We start from the raw sequence: 24,917 nt of genomic DNA on the forward strand, positions 1-24,917 counted from the left end.
TTTTAATAACAGCAATATAGTAATGCCATTACTGCACTGCTGAACTTGCCAGTATTTTCTCTTGTGGTAGGAGTGTTAACTATTGTGCTGGTAGATAGTAGGGCCATTCTTTGTGCTGTTACAACTGGGCCCAAAGTAAAATGCCTTCGCTCTGGTGCTATAGAAGGTAAAATCCTGAAATGTCACAGAGGAGATGAAGCCAAAAAAGAATCTCAGCCTTATGAGAAGCAGACCTTAGAGGTTCTTGCTGTAGTTCAGCAGAGTTGATAGAGAGGTGGACCAGCTCCACAGAAAGTGCCATGGACATAGAAAGCACATGCCTCGATGTCCATGTTACAGCCTCCACTAAATTGCTGTTGGAGACAAAGATTCTTCCTTCAAGAGACTAACGAAGGCTGTTAGATGATTCTGACAAGAGTATGGGCCTTAAGAACCAATTCCTTCAAGATCTTAACCAGGAGGTAAGCCCAGGTCCCAGCCAAAATCCACACTTGTAATGCCAGTGTTCAAAGGCTTAAGGGGCCAAGCTGGCAAGTGGACTCTATAGATAAATGCTGAGACCAGTGGTCAAGGAGCAGATGCAGGGACAGACAACCTCATTTGTTGCCTGGTCAGCTCTTTTCCCTGAAAAACTTAAATGACAGCTACTGGACCATTATAGAATGCAGAGGCAACAAGTCTGAATGTGATGCTGCCCTGAAAATCTCTACTGACTTGAAAGAATCTTTTTTAGTCCTCCAAGTCTGAAGCCTTTGGACAAAAGTCCATGAAAATAAAGAGTAAACTTTATTTACCACAATATCAAATGTTCAGACTACTTCCTTCTCCAACACCTGGCCTGACAGGTGTGAGGTGGTTGAGAACCCTAATGGCACGGGTGGAACCTTCACAGGAAATAAATGGCAAATTTTCTCGCATACTGATGCTGGCTGAGCCAAGACTTGAATCCACATGGGCATGGGTGAAATGTGAGTGATCTGTAAAGGCGAGTGCCTTAGACCACTCAGCCCACCAGGTCCCCTCAGGAGACTTAAAGCAAAATATAAATACAAATTTTCCATGACTGTGACCATGACTTAAAGGTCAAAGGGCAAGCATGGGTCATAGAATAAATTTTTGTTGCATAGCAATTCATCCCAATTATGAAGAAAATCCTTTAAATGGTTTAGGACGTAACTATAAATGAAAAAACTTTACTAAATCCATAACACAAATTTTCTTAGGCTGTGACCTTGACTGTAAGATACAAGGGGCAAGAAAGCATGTTGCTGAATAAACTGTCTGAATTTTATAATAATTCATGTCAGTCTTTTGAGATTCTATCAGAAAGTTTAGGAAACATATGCAAATAATATTTTTAATCTGAAACCATAACAAGATGTTGTTGCGGTCAATGCCAGAAAAGTGACTGCAATGACTTACTTTACATTAACCAAGGCTCAACAAAAACATACTGTGCAAAGCTGATTCAATCTATGCATTTATCTACACTGTTAAAAATGCTTTAAAGCAGCAGGCTATTCAATAGAACATTATACGTATTTTGTGAGATAGAGGAACCAGCACACCTAAGTACAGCAATACTGCAAAATGAAAAAAATAAGGCACAATAGAGATGCAAAACCCACAGTGGGCAGGGTTTTCCATCTGGTTTTGAATTAATAGAATGTGAGAAGCAATGTATTTCAACAAATACCTATTTGCTTTGACTTGCATGTTCAAAATTAATTTATATTCATTTCAAGAAAGTGGGAACTACATTCGTGTTTGCAAACACACATGCCCATGTTGCCAGCAAAAGAATTTAAAATCAATGAATGAAACAATTTATGAAAAAACTTCAAAAAATGCCTTATTGCATCAAAAATCTAACAAGGTTATCTACATATGCATACAAACATGAAATTAAATTTAATTTGTCTAAGTCAAGTGGTTTGGGTCATATCCTGCTAACAATGTTTACACCCAAAAGTTTGTAAGAAACTAGAAAAATGGCTTTGGTGGCCTCAAAATCTAAACCAGTCATCTAAATGTGCTTACAAACATACTGACCAAATGTCACGGTTTTGCACCATCCCGCTAACAAAGTTATCATTTTAAAAAAAAGTCTTAGTCCAGTAATACTGGACTATATAAAAGCATGTCTCTCTGAGAATTCTTACTTGATCTCAAGAATATCTTTAAGGTGGAGGGCTTTCTAGCTCATAAGATTCTCTTTATGACTGAAGGTTTTAATTCTTTTCTGTACAGAGCTCTCCTGAGAAGAGTCAGATATGAAGGAGTAGACTACGCAGGCATGGGTGATACACCCCAGACTGCAGTTTGTCAGGTTGTGTCATGGGGCTTATTTTCCTGAGAATGTCTACTGCTAGACTGAGCAGATCACTTATGCAGGACTTGTCTCATGTTAATGGGGCTATCAGAATTAATTTGCCTTTGTACTGTCTAAAGTACTCCATATTGCTTTGTCAGGAATAGGGAAGATGAAGGTGAGACATTTGCAATCATTGGATGCCCCACAGTGTGCAAATTCACTGAAAAATTAAAGATGAACACACTAGTCTGTATGAAAGATCTTGCTCCTTCTCAACAATAAATTGGCCAAAACATTTAGCCTGCCATGCTACTAAGATGTATACATCTTGTGATTTTGTTGCCCCAATTAAGAGGTAAGACACCAATTCAGCATTGTCCACGTAATGAGGACTACCTTGCATTCCAAAAATAAAATGAGTTTGCTATGGCCTACATTTCTAAATGGTTGATTTCAAGTGTTAAGTCTTCCTGCCTTCACTTGCTAATGACCATTGTGAAGCTAGGTAACATGTGGGTCCCTCAACCATACAAAAGATCCTACACTCTGGTTGGAGATTTTCCAGGAGTTCCTGCCAAGAACCATCATTTGTTGTATCACTATTGCAGGAAGAATACTATTTTGGTTGAGATCCCCATATGTTGATTCAGTCAGCCAGAAAAAGGGGTACCAGTGGGCCAGGAGAGCTATATGCAAAGGATATAAAAATTTGTGTGTGGCTTGGAGCAGGCTGACTAGTTGTGGAATCTCCCTTGCAGAAATCCACTAGCTTTTTCAGGATCAACTCCACTAGCCTGATAATCCATGCAACACATACTTTGGGAAGGCATAATAAGCTGAGGTCGATAAAAAATCTCCATGCTCAGGTGGACAAAATGCTGGGATGTAATGAAATCCAACTTGTCGCATCTGACTAGAAGCCCAAAAATAGTCAAAAGGGCTGAAGACTACTTTTGCCCTTTAACAAGGATAAACTTTCTTTGTGTTTTGGAGGATGCTATTGGGATATGACAATATGACACAGTCACTGTTGGTAAGATAGGCTGAAACAGTGTTACAATGCTGTTGATGATATTGGTGAATGCCTCGATTCTATACCCTTTAATAAACTGCCTCCAGATATGTGTCTGCTGCCAAATAAACTTGGACTGTGGTTGAAAATGTTTGCCCTTGTGCCATGTTTAGCCTCTTGTCCTTTAGCAAATGGTTATCTCTCATTGGCTATTGAGAACCATCTGGCCTGAAAGCTGGTGCAAATGGCAATGCAAGTTGGACAGGCAGTCCCTGTGATGCCTGCTTCTTTCCTCCTCTATTATCCTGCAAAACAGCAATGGCATGGAAAGGGTGATGACTGGAAAGCTAATCAAAATATTTCATCAAAGTCTGATATATGCACCACATTCACCTAGACTTCCAAGCCCAAAAGCCAAGCTCAGACATGCTGGGAAACATATGCCCAAGGAGTTGCCTAATAAAGGGAAGACAGTCTCCCAATAACTCCAAGCTGCCATTTGATAATCATGAAACAGGACAGGGGCAAATTTACCCAAGGCCATGAACTGTGATGTTGCCTCTTGCACTAGTAGCCTCATCTGTGAAGAATGGGGGACCAGCATCAATGCAACATTTTGTTCTTCTTCTCAAGCTGACCTGACGTATTGGTCACAAGCCGCATTGTTTGCATTGCTTTTGATTGGGGTTGGAGGAGAACCACCATTGCATCCCCCAAAATGCTGGCCACTGACAACATTTTAGGATGTAAAATCAGTACATCGCATTCTGATTCTCTTGACTCAAGTCTCTCTTTGCTCTTCATAACCTTTCTCAGTTCAGTCGACCAGATACTTTCCGACTATGAGGCATAAACACTACATGTTGTATCTGAAAATTACTTGCAACATGTTAGGCATGTCTTAACAGAATTAGCGAGGTTTTTACCAAAAATGTTAAGTCTGAAGAGATGAAAAATTGATTCCATTTTCTTCAGCGGCATGAAAACCTAATCTGGTCAGATTAAAATCATTCCTTTAAATTTCATTAGTAAACATCAAGTAGCTTTTCTGTAATCCAGCATGTCTATTAGAATGCACCTACAGACAGACTGGACCAAACTGAAATTCTAACTTAGCATGCAGTGCAATCATAGTTAATATACCTATTAGAATGGACCTACAGACAGACTGGACTGAAATTCCCCTTGGCATGCAGTGCAATCATAGTTAATATACCTATTAGAATGGACCTACAGACAGACCGGACCAAACTGAAATTCCCCTTGGCATGCAGAGCAATCATAGTTAATATACCTATTAGAATGGACCTACAGACAGACTGGACTAAAATTCCCCTTGGCATACAGTGCAATCATAGTTAATATACCTATTAGAATGGACCTACAGACAGACCGGACCAAACTGAAATTCTCCTTGGCATGCAGAGCAATCATAGTTAATATACCTATTAGAATGGACCTACAGACAGACTGGACTGAAATTCCCCATGGCATGCAGTGCAATCATAGTTAATATACCTATTAGAATGGACCTACAGAGATACCGGACCAAACTGAAATTCCCATGGGCACGCAGTGACGGGGCAAAAATATAAAACAATCTTTGAATTTTCTCTCACAAATCATGTTTAAATTATCTATCTGCAGGTTTCAAAATATCAAATATAAACTGAATATATATGTATGTAGGTGTGTGTGTGTGTGTGTGTGTGCATGTTAGTGTCAATTATTATTTTTTAAAAGTTTGCTTTGTGATACAGTTTTCATCTAAATAATGTATGCTTTACCTTTTTCTCTGCTTCAAAAGTATAAGTGTATATTCCCTCGGTATCATTGAAGTTCATATAATTACTAAGAGGTAGGTAACAGCTGGAAATAGAATATAAGAAAAAGGTAATATAGTAGTATTCACATTAGTTACAGTAAAACATAAATTATTAAATTATTCATCCTTATAAAGGTACAGATTTTGTCCAAATAGTTGGTATTTTTTTACACACGATAAATTTATGATGCATAAATCTTGTAACCAAGGCAAACCACTTTACTCTGTATGACTAAAAACTTCTGAAGAACCAAATGATGGATAATTAAGATTTTAATGTAATTGGTATGGTATGCAAACAATAATTCAGATATGTTAAAAATCATCATTTTATTAAATTGCATCTTATGTGATCTAAAAAAAAATCATAAAAAGATGCAATATATGTTGCAATCATAAGATGCATAGCATACATTTACAAGTGGTAGAGACACTGAAAATTAATTTCTCTGCTGCATTGTCATAACTAGATCATTGATATGTGTCTCCTAGGATTCACTGATATGTGAAGACTCCTAGGATTCACTGATATGTGAAGACTCCTAGGAATCACTGATACTGGAAGACTTCTAGGAATCATTGATATGTGAAGACTCCTAGGAATCACTGATACTGGAAGACTTCTAGGAATCATTGATATGTGAAGACTCCTAGGAATCACTGATACTGGAAGACTTCTAGGAATCATTGATATGTGAAGATTCCAAGGAATCAGCAAGGTGTGAAAAGTTCTAGGAATCATTGATTTGTGAAGACTCCAAGGAATCATAGATACAAAATGTTCATAGTCTTAAAAAATAATAATCGATTGTATGTTAGTTCACTATTCAAAATGAAAGTGCCTGCAAAACTGGCTTATGCCCAACACTCCATCACATGGGACCATGACCTGCTTTTGGTACAAAGATGATTGCCATCTAGAGAATTCCATGCTTGCACACCACCTACTAGCCACCAGAGTCTAAGATATTTAACTGTTTACTGCACAATGATACTGTTTGACACCAATCCCTTTACTGCATAATGACAATGTTTGACACCAATGTTTTACTGCACAATGACACTGTTTGACACCAATCACTTTACTGCACAATGACACCATTTGACACCAATCCCATTACTGCATAATGACACTGTTTGACACCAATCCCATTACTGCACAATGACACTGTCTGACACCAATCCCTTTACTACATAATGACACCATTTGACACCAATCCCTTTACTGCACAATGACACCATTTGACACAGATCCCTTTACTGCATAATGACACCGTTTGACACCAATCACTTTACTGCACAATGACACTGTTTGACACCAATCCCTTTACTGCACAATGACACCATTCCCTTTAGTGCATAATGACACCAATCCCCTTACTGCATAATGACACTGTTTGACACCAATCCATTTACTGCACAATTAATCCATTCCCTTTACTGCATAATGACACCATTTGACACCAATCCCTTTACTGCATAATGACACCGTTTGACACCAATCCCTTTACTATATAATGACACCATTTGACACCAATCCCTTTACTGCATAATGACACCTCTTGATGCCTTTTATAACAAATATGTTTATGATAGCCAGTGCTACAAAAATTAAGTCTTTGCACACGTAGCCATCATTACACAGCTGAGAGAATGAATGTAGAAAATAAATATGAAACAAATCATTACTTTATTCACAGGATTAAAGCATCTTTGCAGTTCAGACTATGCATCCATTGTTTGTAACAGTGTCCCTACCATTTGTAAATATATGCTCTGTATCTTGTGGTTGCAATGTGAAGTCATTTAAAATTTTGAATAGTACAGTTGAAATTTTTTTATAATATACACTGGAATATGCTTTACTTTGAACTAGTCCAATTTATTGTTATCAAGGCTTCACCTAAAAGGAGGAATATTAGAGCAGACTTCAAACTTTGGAATCAGATTACGTTAAAAATAAGTTATCGCTATGTGTGCACTTCTTAAGCGCATACCTGTCATGTTACATATCATTTTTAAATCATGTATTTCTTACTTTGTTAAATTTTAAAAGAAAGTTCATGCAAGACAGTGAGTTCTCGTTGAGTGAATCAAGCACTCAACATTTGAAAATCAATAAAATTATTAAATATAATAAATATTGCACATCAATACTGATGTCATGCTTGATTGGCTCCACCTGCTAGTGTTTGAAGATCTACTTTATTTTAAGCAGTAGCAATTTAACTTCTTCCAAGAAAACACTTTAAGTTGTGTCAGCATTGATAAGTAGAGTGTAGGATGGAGTTTTGGTTTTATTTTTACATTTTTTTTATTTTGAACTCTCAATTCACACCACTTTAAAATTTGTCAATTCACTTGTTTACTCTGTTAATAACTAGTACTGATAATAGGATTTTAGAACATGGGCTGTACATCATTCCGACATCATAAGGATATCTGCATTTATATGGTTTACACATGTAAACTATATTGTTACAAGACAGCATGTTTGTCAAATACTGCATGCAGAAAGATCTAGTGAAATGGCATACTTAACTGTGTTGGATTAAGTAGAAATTTCTTGGTGTACATCATGTCATCATGTGTTTAAGAGCAAACAGTAGATTTAAAAGATTTAAGATTTTGAGGCTAGTTCAAGAAATTTTAATTTGTTTTATTTTTGTATGTAAACTTAAAGTATTCACAAATAAAATCTGCTTGCTTCCATGACATAAAACAATAAATCGATAATTATATACAAATAAAATCTGCTTGCTTCCATGAGATAAAACAATAAATCGATAATTTTATATCTAATAACTAATTCCAACTTATTAAAGTTTCCAGCAATAGCAAAATATTGTAACAGATTTAAAGTTGATGCTCTTGGTTTTTCTTGATAAAATTCTAACCTTGGGATATAAGAGCTTGGTTCATCATAAATGGTCATCATGATATTTTTCTTGTGTCTAGATCAAAACAAGCATGGGTGTGAGTTACCAAGGGACCCCAAAGTAAATCTGCTAGACATCCTGAGAAATGCGAAGGTTTGAGCAGTGGGGGGTGGTGGTTTGGGCTGTGAATCCTCATTTTATAATTACATCAAGAATATTTGTCAATAAAGCGCTTTTTCCAACGAAGTTGTTCGTTATTCTGTATAAATTACATTTTTTTCCCAAATGTCCAACATCTGAAAGATTGATAACATGATTCCAACTGGTTTAAACAAACAACATGGTATGCAAAAACATTCGTGATTTCATTGCCAGTAATAGTGAAACTTGAGGATATCTCTACGGGCAAATTCAGGAATTCTTTCAAACTCATTTCTCCTACAATGGTCTGTTTCTGTGAAACAAAGCTCTTTATTTTTTATGAAGTACTCATTTCACTTAGTTGCCTTGTTATCTTAAATCACAGTCATGATTGAGTAGGTTAATTTAAGGTAGTTTAATTAGATTATACACACAATAACATTTATAACGGTGTTCAATTGATCAACTGAAATGAGTTACCCGACATGCGACCAGGGCCACTGGTTCTAAAGCATGTAGGATTTGTATGCCTTTTAACTTATGCTTCCGCTAGTCCGATATCAAAACAATTAAGTTCTCAGAGAAACCCTCGCAGACATAGCTGTTAAGGTAGATTGACACATTTTATGTTTAATTACAAGAGGACAAATTGCATTTATAATGATTACACTTAAATGGACCTAAAAGATAGAAAACAAATTTCAACTGATACAAAAATTATTTAATTGGTATTTATTTATTAAAGTACTGCCTCCACTAGGCGTAAGTGACATTTTCATTTATCTATATTTCCTTGAATATTGTTTATTAAGGTGTACTAAGAATGTCTTTTGGAAAGAAAATGTAGCAAATTTGAGGACTTCTTTTTAAACTTGATATTTCATAATGCTGATTGAAATTTCCAGGTCCTATCTACCATTTTCGATGACAAAATGCACAATATATCACAAAGGGATTAGATTTTTTAAATTATTTCTGGTTTAAAAATAGGATTCACGCCTGACCCCACGTTATAAGAGAAACATATATAAGACTGGCTATACTTCTTTTATCTTGATGCTCTTTATGAACTGTTTGGTGTTCTTCAGCTTTCTTTCAACTTCTTTTGAACTTGAACACAAGCATTCATATATTGGTAATATGGTATAAAAATAGCTAAAATCTTAATATTTTATCTGCATTTTTTATTGTTACCACATTAACCAATTTCAACAAATTTAATGCTAGACCAAAATAATTTTATTTTACATCTGAAATGTTTAAGACCATGTGAGTAAAGAAAAATATAAACAAAAAAAAACTTTATTGATTTTAAGTGCTGAATCTTAACTCTTAACTGAAAACAAAACACCTATTGCACCTGCCTCCATATCAGTTTGTGTGTTAAAGATGGGATTAAAGGCTCATAACTATAAACATATTTGTAATATTCTAAATTATTTTGTGACAAATACAATTCTGTACAAAAAAACTGATAATTTTTTTAATAAAATCATGCTGTTAATATTCAATCTGTAACAATATTACTCAAGAATTTCCATTTATTCCTAATTGATAGAAACTACCAAGGTACCAGTATGGTGAAAAAGTATTGCTGAATGCACGACCAGATAAAAGTACCAAAGTAAAGCAGTATATTGGTAATATTGTGAACCTCTAATTTTTACACATTCTAGCCTTGATTTGAATGCCATGGCAAACAACCATTTCATCCCAGCTTGCAAAAATAGAGTGTACTTAATAACCATCCAGTGTCCACAACAAATTTCTCACCATTAAGAACTACAATAAACTTAAAATGGAACCAAATTATTGAATTGATGCATAAACCTTGTGCAAATCAGACCATTCAACCTCCAGACTGATGTACATTAAAGGTTTAAGCCGTAAAAAAATGAATGCTAATTGTGTTAATTGGTAAGATGAGAAAATAAACAAAATAATTAAATATACAGTATATTTTGGGTTTTATGAAAGAATTATGTAGAATAATGTCTTGCTTATTACCTTGTAGCTATCTTGAATACCTCTGTTGCACATGCAGCTGAAATTCCCCAAAGAACAATCTTAATAGAAACAACAGCAATAAAATTGATTTACACATGCACATTCCAACTTCTTAGTATTAAAAATGATAATGATGAGAGAACCTCTATGATGCAGATGTGTTAAGCTCTTATTGTTCAACATCCCTAGTACATAACAATGCAGATAAACTTTCTTCTCTTTTGGCAATTTACAATTAATCTAAGGGTTGTCTTACAATTACGCATTAAGATACAGCGTTTTCAACAACAGAAATGTATTATAAATCTTTAATAACACAATGCTCAAAGGCCTGGGCTTACATGGTGAATACTGACTCAATGCATTGAAATAAATCTTGTGACCTAGCCCCCAAGTCTTTGGGAACTTGCTCTGTCTGTGCTTAAAAATTATTTACCCAAAAATATGAACAGAATCTAATAAAGGGTTTGAGAATATAGGAAATTTTGGAAAAAGAATTTAAACATGTAATATCACTCCTACTACCCTTGGAAAAGTGAACTTTGTGAGGCTTTTCTACTAACATGGGTTTGATAAAAATGATGCAAACACTGATGTTAGCAGCATTGACAACTTTCTTTATAATGTGTCCAGTAAAAAAAAACAAAATATGGATTCATATTTAATACCAAATGATCAGGGCTGTTTCATTTAAACAAACCCAGGGAATGCAGTTTTGTTTTACATATATGCTGGGTACTTTGACAAAGAGTTCATATGAAAATAACACAAAATTCCAAATTACATGAAAGGATGACTAATCCACACTGAAAAAGGTCTTCCATAAATCCCAAGTATCTTTTATTGGAACAAAATTCACTAGAAGATTTAAATTCAGTTCACTTTATTTTGAAATTGTATTTAGGTTATTTTAGTATAGAGATGCAAAAGACAGTTTTAAAATGAGTAATATCTCACACACCTGCTATGACAGCATTTGTGGATGCAACTGCTGGAATTATTCTTTTCACTACACCTGGAGAAAGAGAAATCATTTGTTATCAATAGGTTATCAAACTTTCCCAAATGATAAACCAAGGAATTTAATAATCACTCAATTCACACAACACCTTTTGACAATATCAGTAATTGTAAATAAAACATTAACTATATTATACATTTCTCAAAGATAATATATTCCCTTAATGGAAATGGTGTGCTTATAGGTTACTGTATGTGTACTGACTGATATCTTGGTGGATGAATTGTCTGTATAGGTGATTATGTTTGTGAGTCAGTTACACCAAAACAAGAAGTCCACCCAAGAAACCCAGCAGTACACATATAATAGTCTGTTTAATTATATACTCTATTTTATCAATGGCATCAGTTACCAGGTCTCTTCATATTACTATTCGGAAAAAATTAACAAAAGATATTAAAATAATCATGCTCTTTACTAAATGTCATGAGGGGCCCGGCGTGGCCGAGTGGTCTAAAGCGCTCTCAGTTACGGATGACTGCCATCTCACCTCTGTCTGCGTGGGTTCGAGTCTTGGATTCAGCCAATGTGGGTATGTGAGAAAGCTTGCGAGTAGCTTCTCAAGGGTCGGTGGTTCTTTCCAGGGATTTCCCAGCTTCTTCCTCCACCATTAATACTGGCTGCCATGTATAGACTATTGTGTGCTGAAAAATGGCGTTAAACCCTACAATAACAACAATAAAAAAACTAAATATCATTCATGTAATTACATTTACAATATGCATTAATATACTGTGCCAGGTCAATGGCTAGACAATATAAAAAGCTGTATGACACAGTATCATGTCATGTGTTCTTATTGGCAACATAACTGCTTCATGGCAATGCTTACAGGAAAATATTTTCTGGTTACTTCAAATGTTATGTCTATGGGGTGACATATAATAGAAGTATATACAGGCAGATGATCTTATGAAGTTGTACACACATAGTGTGAAAGAACTGAGGGAGTGTGTTAATCTATGACCAAGCATTTGGAAAATGAAGGTTACTTCTGAGTATTTAACTTCAAAATCTCCTGAGAAAATGAATATACTGACTGTTTGATAATACTGACATGAAGGAAATTTTCTTTAGGATGGTCTGAACTTATTTTATGCAATCTGAACCATTTCAAAGTTATCCCCAAAAAGGTAGTTTCTTAAATGAAATATCAGTATATTTTCTCAAGTAATGGTATAATTTTGTGTGTGTTCATTTCAAGTGAAATTTATGAAAGAAGCAATGTTTACTTGCCAAGTTGTGCAGGAATCATGAAATTCTATTTATGAATTTCATACGCCCTGTCGAACAGCTATGTTAATTAAGATCCCTACTGAATTTGTAAGACACACCTTGTGTTAATCTGTATGACACTCCTGTGATGTGGTACTGATTAGCTCTCTCACAAGATTTCTCAAAAATCCACTTCAGGTGGTGAGGGTCATCTCCATCAATGGCAATACCATCTGAAAACACAATTCACTAGCCACATTATAATGCCAAATATTTACATTTCATCGCATTTAATATTTTGGTACTGGAGCTGCCATATATTTTCTTCATCAAAATTAAAATGTACATGACACTGCATAGATAATAAACTCCTCATTCATGCCTCGTACTATATTCTGGACAGGTAACCTTTCAATTTAGCATGCCCAGCCAAATTTTCAGCTTGTGCCTTGCTGCCACTATAGGAATTTCTTTTCAAGCCTTGAATAGACTAAGCTAAACTAGTAAAGTGCAAAACTGGACTTGATTGATTATGCCAGGTATGTAGTGAGCTGAATTCAGTATGTTAACCCCCAATCTAATATTCACATAGTTTTAACATCAAATTATTTTTACCATAATGAAGTGTGATAAAAGATATTAAATCAACACAAGTATCATTCAACAACTCACCATGCCTGATATGTTACTGCTTGAAATATCTCTTAATACAAACATAAAAATACAAAATTATATGTCAAGCTGTATTGCTATATTTATTACTTAGCCTCAAGGAGCCATGGTGGCTCAGTGGTTAGTTTGCAGGATTCACTATCGAATGAGTGTGGATACAAATCCTACCACTGGACCAGCCTGGGTCAGCTATTGTGGTGTGTCCTTGGGAAAGTACTTTACTCCAATTGCCCTGGCACTAAATAACATAGTTGTGCTGATGCACCATAAAGCAACTTCACTTTAATATGCAGCAATCACTTAAAATATTTACATAATTTTTTTACAATATAAGGAATCTGAATATTTATATTATTTTTTTACAAAGACAACGATAAATATCAAGTGCATAGTACCTCCAAATGGTTCTTCCTTTGGCCATAACAGGACCCTTACATACTCTATGCAATGCTCTGGTAATCTAGGAGTGTGAGCTATGGTGCAGAGAGGGAAGTTTATCTGAAAAGATGACATTATATTTATAATCTATTCATAATCTGGAAAATCAGGAAAAAGTCAAAGTATATTTTTGAAGGCAGAATGAGTCACACTACAGAGAAAACTAAGTCTATATATAACTGGTAAAAGAAAAAGGTAAGTCAGTGTGTTTCTAAATAGTAAGACGGCTACACAGAACAAATTTATTCACAATAATATGTATAAAATATGCAATTATTTTCTGCTTTATTACCAAAGAAACTCATTTTGCTGTATTCAACAAAAAAACACGCCCCTACCACAAAATAAACAACTTAAAATAAGAAGATTGCACATCTTTATAATATCTACTTGAAATGCCAAATGCAAGGGCAGTTTGCTCAAGAAATTTAGGCTAGTATAACAAGATTTTCTAATTTTCAGAAATAGCAGGTGTATTAGATTGTGAATCAAACTCTTTATGGCATAATGCTTACTTCCGTCACCTGATTTTTGAGAAATGGTCATCCAAATATTTCGATACTTAAAAGTGTTAAAGTACCATTTGTGCAAACTTAGAAGGAGGTTTATTAAGTTCTTGGTCACATTCTGATGAGCAATTTTTGAGAAGTTCTTAACTGATTTCTATTTCAGAAACAGTAGGAATATTTAGCGGCAGATACTGACATGACTGGTACATATTCAAAATACCTTCATGTCATGACTGTGTCTGTCAAATTCAAATTATTATGAGTAGTCCTTATTTAAAGCTATCTATTTTTAGAAATGGCCGATATATCTGATGGCTGATAAGCATTTGTTTCAAAGGCCTTTATACAAGGATGCCAATACTGTTATAATAAAAAGCTACCTGGCACTGGACAAAAAATTGCAGATGAACATTTGTTAACAACATGATCTCATAATTTGTTTACAACATGATCTTTAATGCCATTACTACACCCCCAATTTCTCCTCATATTTGCAATGAACACAAACATTTCCTCTTTGATTCCCAAGCCATGAATATCTGGAAAAATTAAATGCCTGATAAAGGCAGATATGCTCTCTATATAAGATCATTAAACACTGGGGACTTACTTGGGGTGGATACAGATCTAGTGTACACTCTATGCAAGCTGTAATTCCAGGAAGGATAACTCGTGCATTGCCTTTAAAACCCTCAGTGCCCCCATCCACCATGGGAATAACTGAACTCTGGTCCAGCTCCTCATCTTCATATTTCAACATGCCTATCTGCAACATCACAAAATTATATATGTACTTTAAACCAAAACAGCTCAACAATTGTATGTTTGGAAAATGATGGCATGTTTATTAAGCCCACAGTCATTGTTGCACAAAGGTATGATTATTTTAGGTTGACGTGTATTTCAGCAAATGTGTATATGTAAGTCAAAGCACTGACATGATGTTGAACTTACTGTTCACAACCTCATAAAGATCAATGCTACAGGTAATGAAAATTTGTAAGAAGACATATTACTGAATACAATACCTCCAGCACACCAGCAAGGTTAATGTAACCTATATTTTACATTTCAGTGACTTTGTTTACACTTGCTAAAGTAATCATTTCCAGTAATAGTCAAAATAAATTTTAAAAATCCTTTGTGAAAGGATGTAACTCATTAAGGACATATCCTTATCTCTCCATCTTGGTCACTGTCACAATCTACTTCATAACTAAAAATTATGGGTGAAAATCCCCCTCCACCTAATGCCTATGAAGCAACTGTGAGATGCAGGCAAGGATTAGCACAGGTCAGTGAATGGAGGCAGTCTCAAGAGAGTATTTTCACTCTCACAAAATCCAGCAGATGTAGAATATTGCTAAAAAGCTGAAGGATGACCTGGGAGGTCAGTGTGATTTGTTGTTGTTATAGGCTCCAACAGATTGAATTTCTCTTTAAGATAAAAAGATGCTGTGTATGATCTCCATCCCAGGGCTTGCATGATATCAGCCAGACAGCACTCAAACGCTGCAATGATGGCAACTGCATTGACTACACAAATCAAATATGCATATGAAGTTAATCTGGTCTTGAGTCAGTTAACTGACTGGATAACCCAATGGTTCCAGGATGGTAAAGCCAGTGTTATTTTCTTGGTAAGAACAAATAGACCTTCCTCTTGTGTCTGGCTCAGTATGCTTCAGGTACCACTTCAAAGACCTATCAGTGTCCTGAAGATGTTCTTGTGGGGTTTAATGCCCTTTTTCAGCACATGATAGGTTATAGCTGGAAGCCAGTAAATTTGGTGGAGGAAGAAACCATGTAAACTACAGAATGAAACACTGACCCAAGAAAAGCTATTGGCAATCTTTCTCACATAACCATATTGATTGAGCTGAGACTTAAACCCACAAGGACAGAGGTGAGTTGTGATCGATCTGTAATGGCAAGCACCTTACACCATCAGCCAGCTGGGGTCCTTGCCCTTGGGAAGAGGCATCCAAAACAACAAAAGTTTCAAGGCAGAAGCCTGTTCTTAGCAATGAAAGCTGAAGTTGTCATGACAGAAATGGAAGCAATGTCAAAGAACTGCCGATAGTCTGGGTCAACCAATACACCATGATTACTTCTGTATGCTGTAGCTAGAGTAAATTGGAAGCAGGTCTTGTATGAAAAGTGAGTCAGCAAACTCTAAACAGAGGTTCAAAGGAATCCTTGTTCAACCAAGTCAGAATTCAATCAATTTAATTCTGGACAAAGGACCAAAGCCTTCCATCAAGACAATTCAAACTGGCATAAAAGGCCAGTCAGGTCTTGTTCTGGCCTACACAATCCCTTCCAGAATGGCAAATGTGTATAAGATCATGGAATGGTTGTCCTTGATGGTGATCAAAATTGACTTCTTTCAAAAAGCCATAGGATGAAGGGTAAAAAAAGGCAATTAAGGGAGAGATCATTCTCTGGTTGTCTGAGCAATTCTGCCTACAACTTGTTTGGAGAAATGTTGACTTCTGAGAGCATACCTGATATTAGGTATTAATGTAGGTTCTTGATATTCACTATGGACGCAGGTTCTTGATATTAGGTATGGATGTTGGTTCTTTATATTAGGTATGGTTCTTGATATTAGATATGGATGCAGGTTCTTGATATTAGGAATGGATGGAGGTTCTTGATATTAGGTATGGATGGAGGTTCTATATATTCGGCATGGGTGCAGGTTCTTGATATTAGACATGGTTACAGATTCTTGATATTCGGTATGGATGAAAGTTCTTGATATTAGGCATGGATGCAAATTCTTGATATTAGGTATGGATGCAGGTTCTTGATATTTGGTATGGACACAGGTTCTTTATATTAGGCATGGATGCAGGTTCTTGATATTTGGTATGGATGCAGGTTCTTGATATTTGGCACAGGTGCAGGTTCTTGATATTAGGAATGGATGGAGGTTCTTGATATTAGGTATGGATGGAGGTTCTATATATTCGGCATGGGTGCAGGTTCTTGATATTAGACATGGTTACAGATTCTTGATATTTGGTATGGACACAGGTTCTTTATATTAGGCATGGATACAGGTTCTTGATATTTGGTATGGATGCAGGTTCTTGATATTTGGCACAGGTGCAGGTTCTTGATATTAGGCATGGATGCAGGTTCTTGACATTAGGTATGGATGCAGGTTCTTGATATTAGGCATGGATGCAGGTTCTTGACATTAGATATGGATGCAGGTTCTTGATAATCTGTATGGATGCAGGTTCTTGATATTTGGCACAGGTGCAGGTTCTTGATATTAGGTATGGATCCAGGTTCTTGATATTCGGTATGTATGCAGGTTCTTGATATTAGACACAGATGCAGGTTCAAGCAGTATGCATCAAGACCATTCCAGTTCAGAGAAAGAGAATGGATTTAATAGGCTTTTGGGTCTGGGATTGGTGAGATATACTGGAAGTATTACATCCCACCTTCTTGCGAGGAGGTCCACAAGACACGGAATACTGACAGTACAGATTCAAGTGAATACTGAGGGGTCAATGGACCATTCTGTGTGAATCAATTGATTCTGTCTGGACAGCAAGTCTGCCAGAGACAGAGCATTAAGCCTGCCTGGGATGTGGCATACTTAACATATTAACCCCTGGAGGTTTTTGTTGGTTTCGCCTGAAATTCGAGTAGGAAACACATCCTGAAAGCTATTTCTGAACAGACTCAAAAACACCAAATCCCAGGTGATCTTTCAATAACATACTGCCTAGTTGTGTTAGAAACATCATTTTTCATTGGCTGTTTGGCTCATGCATGAGCAGAAAGGTAAATGTTTGAGTTCTTTTTTCCTTTTTTTTAAAACTGCTAAACGGAGCCATTATTTTTGTATTGAGACCACTCTTTATCCCAAATGCCCATTTTATCCTACTTTTTGCAAAGGTTCATCTGTCTGTTTGCAGTTCATACCAGTTTACCTTAGATCTGAGACCAAAAAGTCTAAAATCCAGACACAAAATTGGATCCTGATCATGGGCCAATTTTGGGTAGAAAAAAATCAGGTAAAAAAAATGAGGTTTTTCCCTCTGTATTTTGTTGTGCAACTAGATATTCCAGATTATTTGGTATCATTGTAAAACTACATCTGTCTACCTTTCTACAATACCACCCACTTTAGCGTATCATGCATGACCATGATGCCACAGAACTCGGCAGTAGGCTACTACCTCCTGCCATGTTAACTCGTCGCTAGGGGTTAATGTGTTAAATGTGGATTTGTTGATAAAGACACTGACTAGAAAATTACAAACAAGAAGGCAAGAGATCAGGTGACTTGAATTCCCTTTTACCTTCTGAGATAAATGACGATAGTCATATTGTTTGAAATAATCAGAATGCCCTTTCCAGATAAAATCTCTTGCAACAACTGAAAGGTATTTGTTTTCATGGTTTTCATCTCCAGAAGGCTGACGTACAATGGATGTTCTAGAAGGGACCTAACCCTAGTCAAAAAGTGGGAAGCAGATAGGCACTCCTGCCAGTCACCTGTGCTGATTATGATCACTGGCAGTTGATACTGCAGAGGAATACTGGTTGTAAGCCAAATGAGGTCTTCCCATTTGCTGAGATGAGACCTCACATAATTTGGTCTAGTGAATAAAATTTAAGCTACCACTGAGATGGAAGGATAGTCTGCAGATGTTTCATCTCCTAACCAAGAGATGAGAAATCAGAAACTGCATTGAGAAGACCAAAAAAGTGAAGAAAGTTTTGGTCTGAAACATGACTCTGCAGGTGGATTGACTAGACCAAAGAGATGATTTCTGAAACACATTCTTGTGGGAGACAAACTGGTTACAATCCTAGCCGAGACATACCAAAGGTTTATAAAAATGGAACTAGCAGCTGCCACACATGGCATTTAGCATTAAGAGGTTAGTGTTAGAACTGGTCAGCCTGGTGTCTGGATAATGTAACTGGGTGGGAAACGATGCTACATGTCTGTGGCATGATGCCACAGTGTCAGACATCACTAAAAGCTGCCACACTGCAGACATCGTAGTGATATGACTAAAATGTTCAAGCTAAGTTAAAAATCTAAATCACATGCACACACTCACATGCTAGACAAACTTAATTCAAAGAGGTTTTGAACTCTTTGCCCAGACAAATAAAGTGCTGGGATGGAATCAGATTAGAGCTGCCTTTGTTGACAACAAATCTGAGATGAAGCAAGAGACAAACAAACGATTTCTTGTTACCAAAGATATTTCATCTTGTGCTTTTGTAGTCTTGGATGTAAAGGTGGTTTGAAAGTGATACAAAACAATTTCATGATTTGTTGCTGACACAAGGAATGGGATGAAGTCTCAAGGAGAGAGCCCTGAACTGGTATACAGTGTCCCTGAAATAAAACCTCAGGAATTTCCGGCAAAGACCTGTAAATGGTAAATATGATTACTGTAAACATCTTGGAGGTCTAGGCTGACTGCAAAAGTTCTTCCCTGATTGGCAATGAGAACCAATTTCAGGATCACCATTCTGAAATAGGGTGGCTAGATGTGTTTATTAAGAGAATATAGACCTATGACTGGTTGCAGCCTGTCATTAGCATTCGGAACAAGGACAAATTACAGTACAATCTCTTTTAAGTTTATGCAGTGAATGATCTCTAATGCCCTTTTTTGTTAGTAGACTGTTTGCCTCCTGCTCCAGGATATCTGCTTGTATTGATATCTGGGAATGTCAGTAGCAAAGAAACCCTTAACAGCAGAGAAGGGTTGAGGAACATAACCTGAAAACGTCTGATATGATTTGCAAGATCCAAAGGTCACTGGGGCGGAGAATATCCAGTTCCTTGATAATGTTGAAGTCTTTCTCCCAACAGTATGTCAGAAAAGGGCAACATGAGCATGGCGTCATTTTCTGTTGGCTGCTAGGAAGAAAAACTGATATCTAAGAACAGAAACTGTACTGTAATCAGGGCCCCAAGTGGCCAAGTGGTCTAAAGCACTCTCTGTTATGGATCACTGTCCTCTCACCTCCGTCTGTGTGGGTGTGAGTCTAGGATTCGGCCAAAGTGGGTACGTGAGAAAGCTTGCCAGTAGCTTCTTCTGGGTCAGTGGTTCTTCCTTGTGTTTTCTTGGGTTCTTTCTCCACCATTAATACTAGCCACCATGCATAGCTTATTGTGTGCTGAAAAATGGCATTAAACCCCACAATAACAAAAACTGTACTGTAATCATAAATGCCAACCCCTAGAGAGGTTTTAAGCGTACCCTATGTGGCAATTTTTAAAAACAAAAAGTAGTTGATTGCAACAACATATCCTGTCTGCCATTATGGGAAAAATGTAAAAATATGTAAAAAAACAAAACAATGATGAACCTACAAGCATTCCATTGATCCATCTCCTTGCTACTATCGAGTCCAACCCACAAACTATGATGTGAAATTCTGTAAAGAAACAAAAGTATAACATTACTGGTGCTGTAACACAATCAAATGCATTCATAAAAATCAATATGGTGGTAGTATGTGCATTATACTTTTATAACAATCAAAATATGGATATCAACAGACTACTTTTTGCAGAGAATTTTTTTTCCAGAAAGTTCAAAAAAGTTAACAAAAATTATTTGAAGACAAAATGTTTAAACATGTTATCACCATATGCACATTAAGTTTATTCTAAACTTATGCACATAAAAATGTATTCGAAATACATGCAGATAAATATTATATTCTTAACAGATTCACACAAGTGTGTATTCTAGACATATACACATAAAAATGTATTCTAAATATATGAACATAAACATCTAAATATATGCACATAAACATTTACTTTTATTAAGCACATAAACATGTTGTCTAAACATAGGTATGTAAACATATATATAAAAATGTATGCATATAAATATGTAGTCTAAACATATGTATGTACATGTATGTATGTGTATATATATATATATATATATATATATATATATATAAACATGTAATCTAAATATATGCATGTAAACATGTATTCTAAACATTTGCATGTAAACATGCATTCTAAACATCATTGTCCTAGGTTCACATGGAACTAAAATATAATTACATCATCACTATATGTACATAAACATTTTGTTTAATGCTCTGTGAATCTTAAAAGCAACTTTAGATCAAGTTTAGTGTAATTGCAGTATTTTAAACTAAGATACAAATTTCATACCATTTCTTTTTCTTTAAACTTACACAACACAGAAATAGTAGAAGTGAAATATCTTGATACATTTACAATATATTCTTACTTACAAGGCAGGTCAAACTGCAAACTATACAGACCCAGATTTGTACTGCATCATGTGCTAGGAGACCTGGGTCCATGATGTCAGCAGTGTGGCAGTTTATAGTGATGTCTGGTGCATCATGCCGCAGACATGTAGCATGATGTCCCACCTAGTCACATTATCCTGACACCAGGCCAACCAGTCCTAACACTAACCTCTTAATGCTGAGCGCCAAGCGAAGCAGCTGTTAGTACCATTTTTCTAAGTCTCTGGTATGACTCGGCTGGGGTTCGAACCCACGACCTCAAGAGCAGTCATGTCTCAAGTAGTTTTCTATTAATAGTAACATAGTGTGCATGTGTCACTGAAGGGAAACTCAAGAGGGCTAGTCAAGTCAACTCAGGTCAATGTATCTGTGGTAAATGTTCTTGGGTACCTATATACATGTGCAGAATTTTCAAAGATTATTGAAATCCAAAGCAGATATAATACAATATAAGAATACATGTGGTTCTTGCATGTGTATTCTATAGCATGATCAATACTTTAGATGGAACGAAAGTGATGGCATAGTGAGTGATGCTTTCTGAATGAATATCAACCACTCAGGCTGACTTGCGCCAAAACAAGATTATGAATATGCACAGACTGAGGTATTTATTAAAATCAGGTGCCCCATTTCTTTTTAATTATCACTCATGACCTAAGGACACATTAAATGCAGATATATGGATTCAAATAAAAACATCACCCCACCACTTGCATGCAAGCAACACGTGCATATTCATTTATAAGCTTTGTGTTATACTGTATAGATGTTTTGGTTTGTACATATTGTTATTGCCAGTTAATAACCCAACTGGTGTGCTCCAGTGAGGGAGAGCTGTATTTATTTATGATGACTGGGCAAGCTAAATTGTATAGCCCCATGACCTTTTATAGTAAACTGGGCAAGCAAAAGTGTATAGCACCATGACATCAAATAGTCAACTGGGCAAGCAAAATTGTATAGCCCATGACCTCATATAGTAAGCTCCCCAAAGTCTTCTGTGTCACCCTTTTTTAGATGACGTTGGAATATCCACAAAAATAATATTTAAAGTCCGCCTTTCACTTTTAGATGGAAAGGCAGATATTAATTAGCAAAAGATTAAGTATAATCTATTAGTGATGTGTATGAAGGATCAACTTACGTCTGTAGAAGGATTCATCATAATCTTGAATTTTGGCATAATGAGTACAAAGGTCAAGGATATCTGATGGTCACTGCAACTTATGGAATGATTGGTACTTTTCAAGACTGGAATATTGAATCTGTACCCGATACAGCACAATGACATTAATCTACATATCATATATACATGCTTATAAGTCAAGTTCAACTACAAACAACCTAAACCCTGAACTGCTGTTGCATACTGTACCAACAGATCAAGATCCATGGTATTTGCTGATTAATCCTAGCATACTGCATAGACCCTGATCTGCTGGTGCATACTGTACCAACAGATCAATATCCATGGTGTTTACCCTACTGATTAATCCTAACATACTGCATAGACCCTAATCTGCTGGTGCATTATATGATGGCAGACCTGGGTTAGTACAGCAGTAGTGCTCAACTTCTAAACAAATATAAATGGTACCCTCTATCTGAACTTTGTTATACTGTCATAGTTAAACATGAGTCAACTGCACCCACTAGTCATTCATTCAGTCTTATAAATAACTCAACATACCTTGAAAAATGTCTCTTGAAGAGTGTGGATAACAGCATTTCAAATTTCGACATAACCTTTAAAGCTAAAATCATTTTTTAACAGCATTCCAATTGCTGAAATGTCAAATGGTAAAATGCAATAAAGGGCTTCTAAATCTTTGTCTTCCGAAGACAGTATGTAACTAAAGCAGTGCCTTGGCATCTTTGCCATAAACTTTTCAGAAACCCTAAATTTCTATACACCCATAATTGTTCTCTGAAAAATCTTTTAATGCACTGTAAGTTTTCTGACAGTTGTGGTTGATAGCTGTATTTCTAACTCTAAGACACAATAATTAAAATCAGTGACAGTTTTCATTATGAGAGAGAATGGTTATGTAAATGCCCTTTATTTGAAAAAAGAAAACAATGGCATGCTATCAATAGTTGCCATTTTAAGAATATCATAGTTTTATTGGAGTATTTTATGAAAAATCTCTCTCAGAAGCACGATTTCTTAAGCACTATATTATATATCATTATCATCAGCAATCAACAGCAGTGTTTTATCTACCCATGCACCATGCATAAAAACACGCAGACTTTTCCAATTTGATGTACAAAAATCATCACCAGTAAGTAAACTGATGCACCTCAATGTTAATGTTTTGTTGATTAACATAAAACAAAAGTCTGATCTAACTACTTTAATGGCTGGTTACAACTCTCTCAAACTGATAAAATACACGCACACCAGTTTCTTACATTAATGTTATCATAAGACACGGGGTTATAACTGAGTGTAGAGCCTGGAGCTGACCTCATGTGACCTGTAACTGTCAGATCATTTGTAGCAACAGAAAGTTAGAACCATATATTACCACACCTAAGAAGAGCTGGAAAATAAACATGTGGTTTTAAAGCAAATCTCATGAGAAGCTATTATTTTATGCGTACCCTTGTCACGTAATGAAACAACAATTTCCATTCGCTCAATTGTATGCAATGCATTGTTCCAAGATACTGTCAGCATTCAACTGAAAGTGGCATCAAAGGCACACAATTATTTTTAAATAGATCCGAAAGAAATTAAATTATCTTTCTGACCTCGTTTACAACCGACCGATGACAACATTAATGTCATTGAACCAGTGGAGTCATCATCATCCAATGATGAGGTAATGATTATTCGTAAGATAAAACGTAATTATGTGCAGCAGTGGTTGAAAGCATACAGCTGGCTACATTTTCAAAAACAAGTCAAGTCGATTCTCTGTCCAGAACAGGATTTGAACCACCTTTAGGAATAGGATTTGGATTGAGAAACATAAATCTAATGCTTATCAAGATTGATGTTGAAGACAGAAATACCTTCAATTTTGAGAAAGCTTTGAAGAAATAGAAGAAATATAAGAGAGAAGAATCTATGAACTTAAAAACATGAAAAGATTTGTTAAACTGTGAACAGTTTACTGAGTAAGAGTTACATTCAGAAGACTTCCTCATTGAAAACATTGGCATGATGTGTGGGATAAGCTCTTTTCTGCCTGGTAGTCAGATTAATACATTCTACTCACTACTACCTTGTATGTTGTTGTTGTTGTAGGGTTTAACGTTATTTTTCATCACATGATAGGCTATACATGGTGGAGCTGCTTTCTTGTATAATTTTTTTTATACAAAACATGCCTTATTGGCTTTAGTTACATTATATAATATTTTTGTTGTGTATTTAAACAATATGATTATTTTTTAAAAACTACTGAAGACTGATCATTAGCTCAAATGAAAATCATATGTTTGGATTTTGACTCACTTTTTTGCCTTGACAAGTCGACTGACTTACATGAAGCTATTTGTAGATAAAACACTGCAACTGGCATAATATATAAATAATTGACAGTTGTTATAAGAAGTCTGTTTTTAAAT

The 24,917-nt window shown here is 35.8% G+C and overlaps 1 protein-coding gene across 3 annotated transcripts in view; it reads right to left on the reverse strand.

The window, feature by feature from the left end:
* LOC149787857 (NEDD8-activating enzyme E1 catalytic subunit-like) overlaps positions 1 to 24,917 on the reverse strand; it is a 52,900-nt gene that overhangs the window by 14,831 nt on the left and 13,152 nt on the right. For all 3 annotated transcript variants that reach the window (XM_089974084.1, XM_089974085.1, XM_089974083.1), the window contains exons 6-13: positions 22,483 to 22,526; positions 20,404 to 20,468; positions 14,644 to 14,799; positions 13,482 to 13,584; positions 12,534 to 12,647; positions 11,140 to 11,193; positions 10,179 to 10,215; positions 5,114 to 5,195 (exon numbers count right to left, since the gene is read on the reverse strand). In XM_089974084.1, coding sequence (XP_089830210.1) covers positions 5,114 to 5,195; positions 10,179 to 10,215; positions 11,140 to 11,193; positions 12,534 to 12,647; positions 13,482 to 13,584; positions 14,644 to 14,799; positions 20,404 to 20,468; positions 22,483 to 22,526 — 655 coding nt within the window. The remainder of the gene's footprint in view (positions 1 to 5,113; positions 5,196 to 10,178; positions 10,216 to 11,139; positions 11,194 to 12,533; positions 12,648 to 13,481; positions 13,585 to 14,643; positions 14,800 to 20,403; positions 20,469 to 22,482; positions 22,527 to 24,917) is intronic.

The sequence above is a fragment of the Sinohyriopsis cumingii genome, chromosome 11 (assembly GCF_028554795.1).
Source record: "Sinohyriopsis cumingii isolate HCF-2022 chromosome 11, ASM2855479v2, whole genome shotgun sequence".
Classification (NCBI taxonomy): Eukaryota; Metazoa; Mollusca; class Bivalvia; order Unionida; family Unionidae; genus Sinohyriopsis; species Sinohyriopsis cumingii.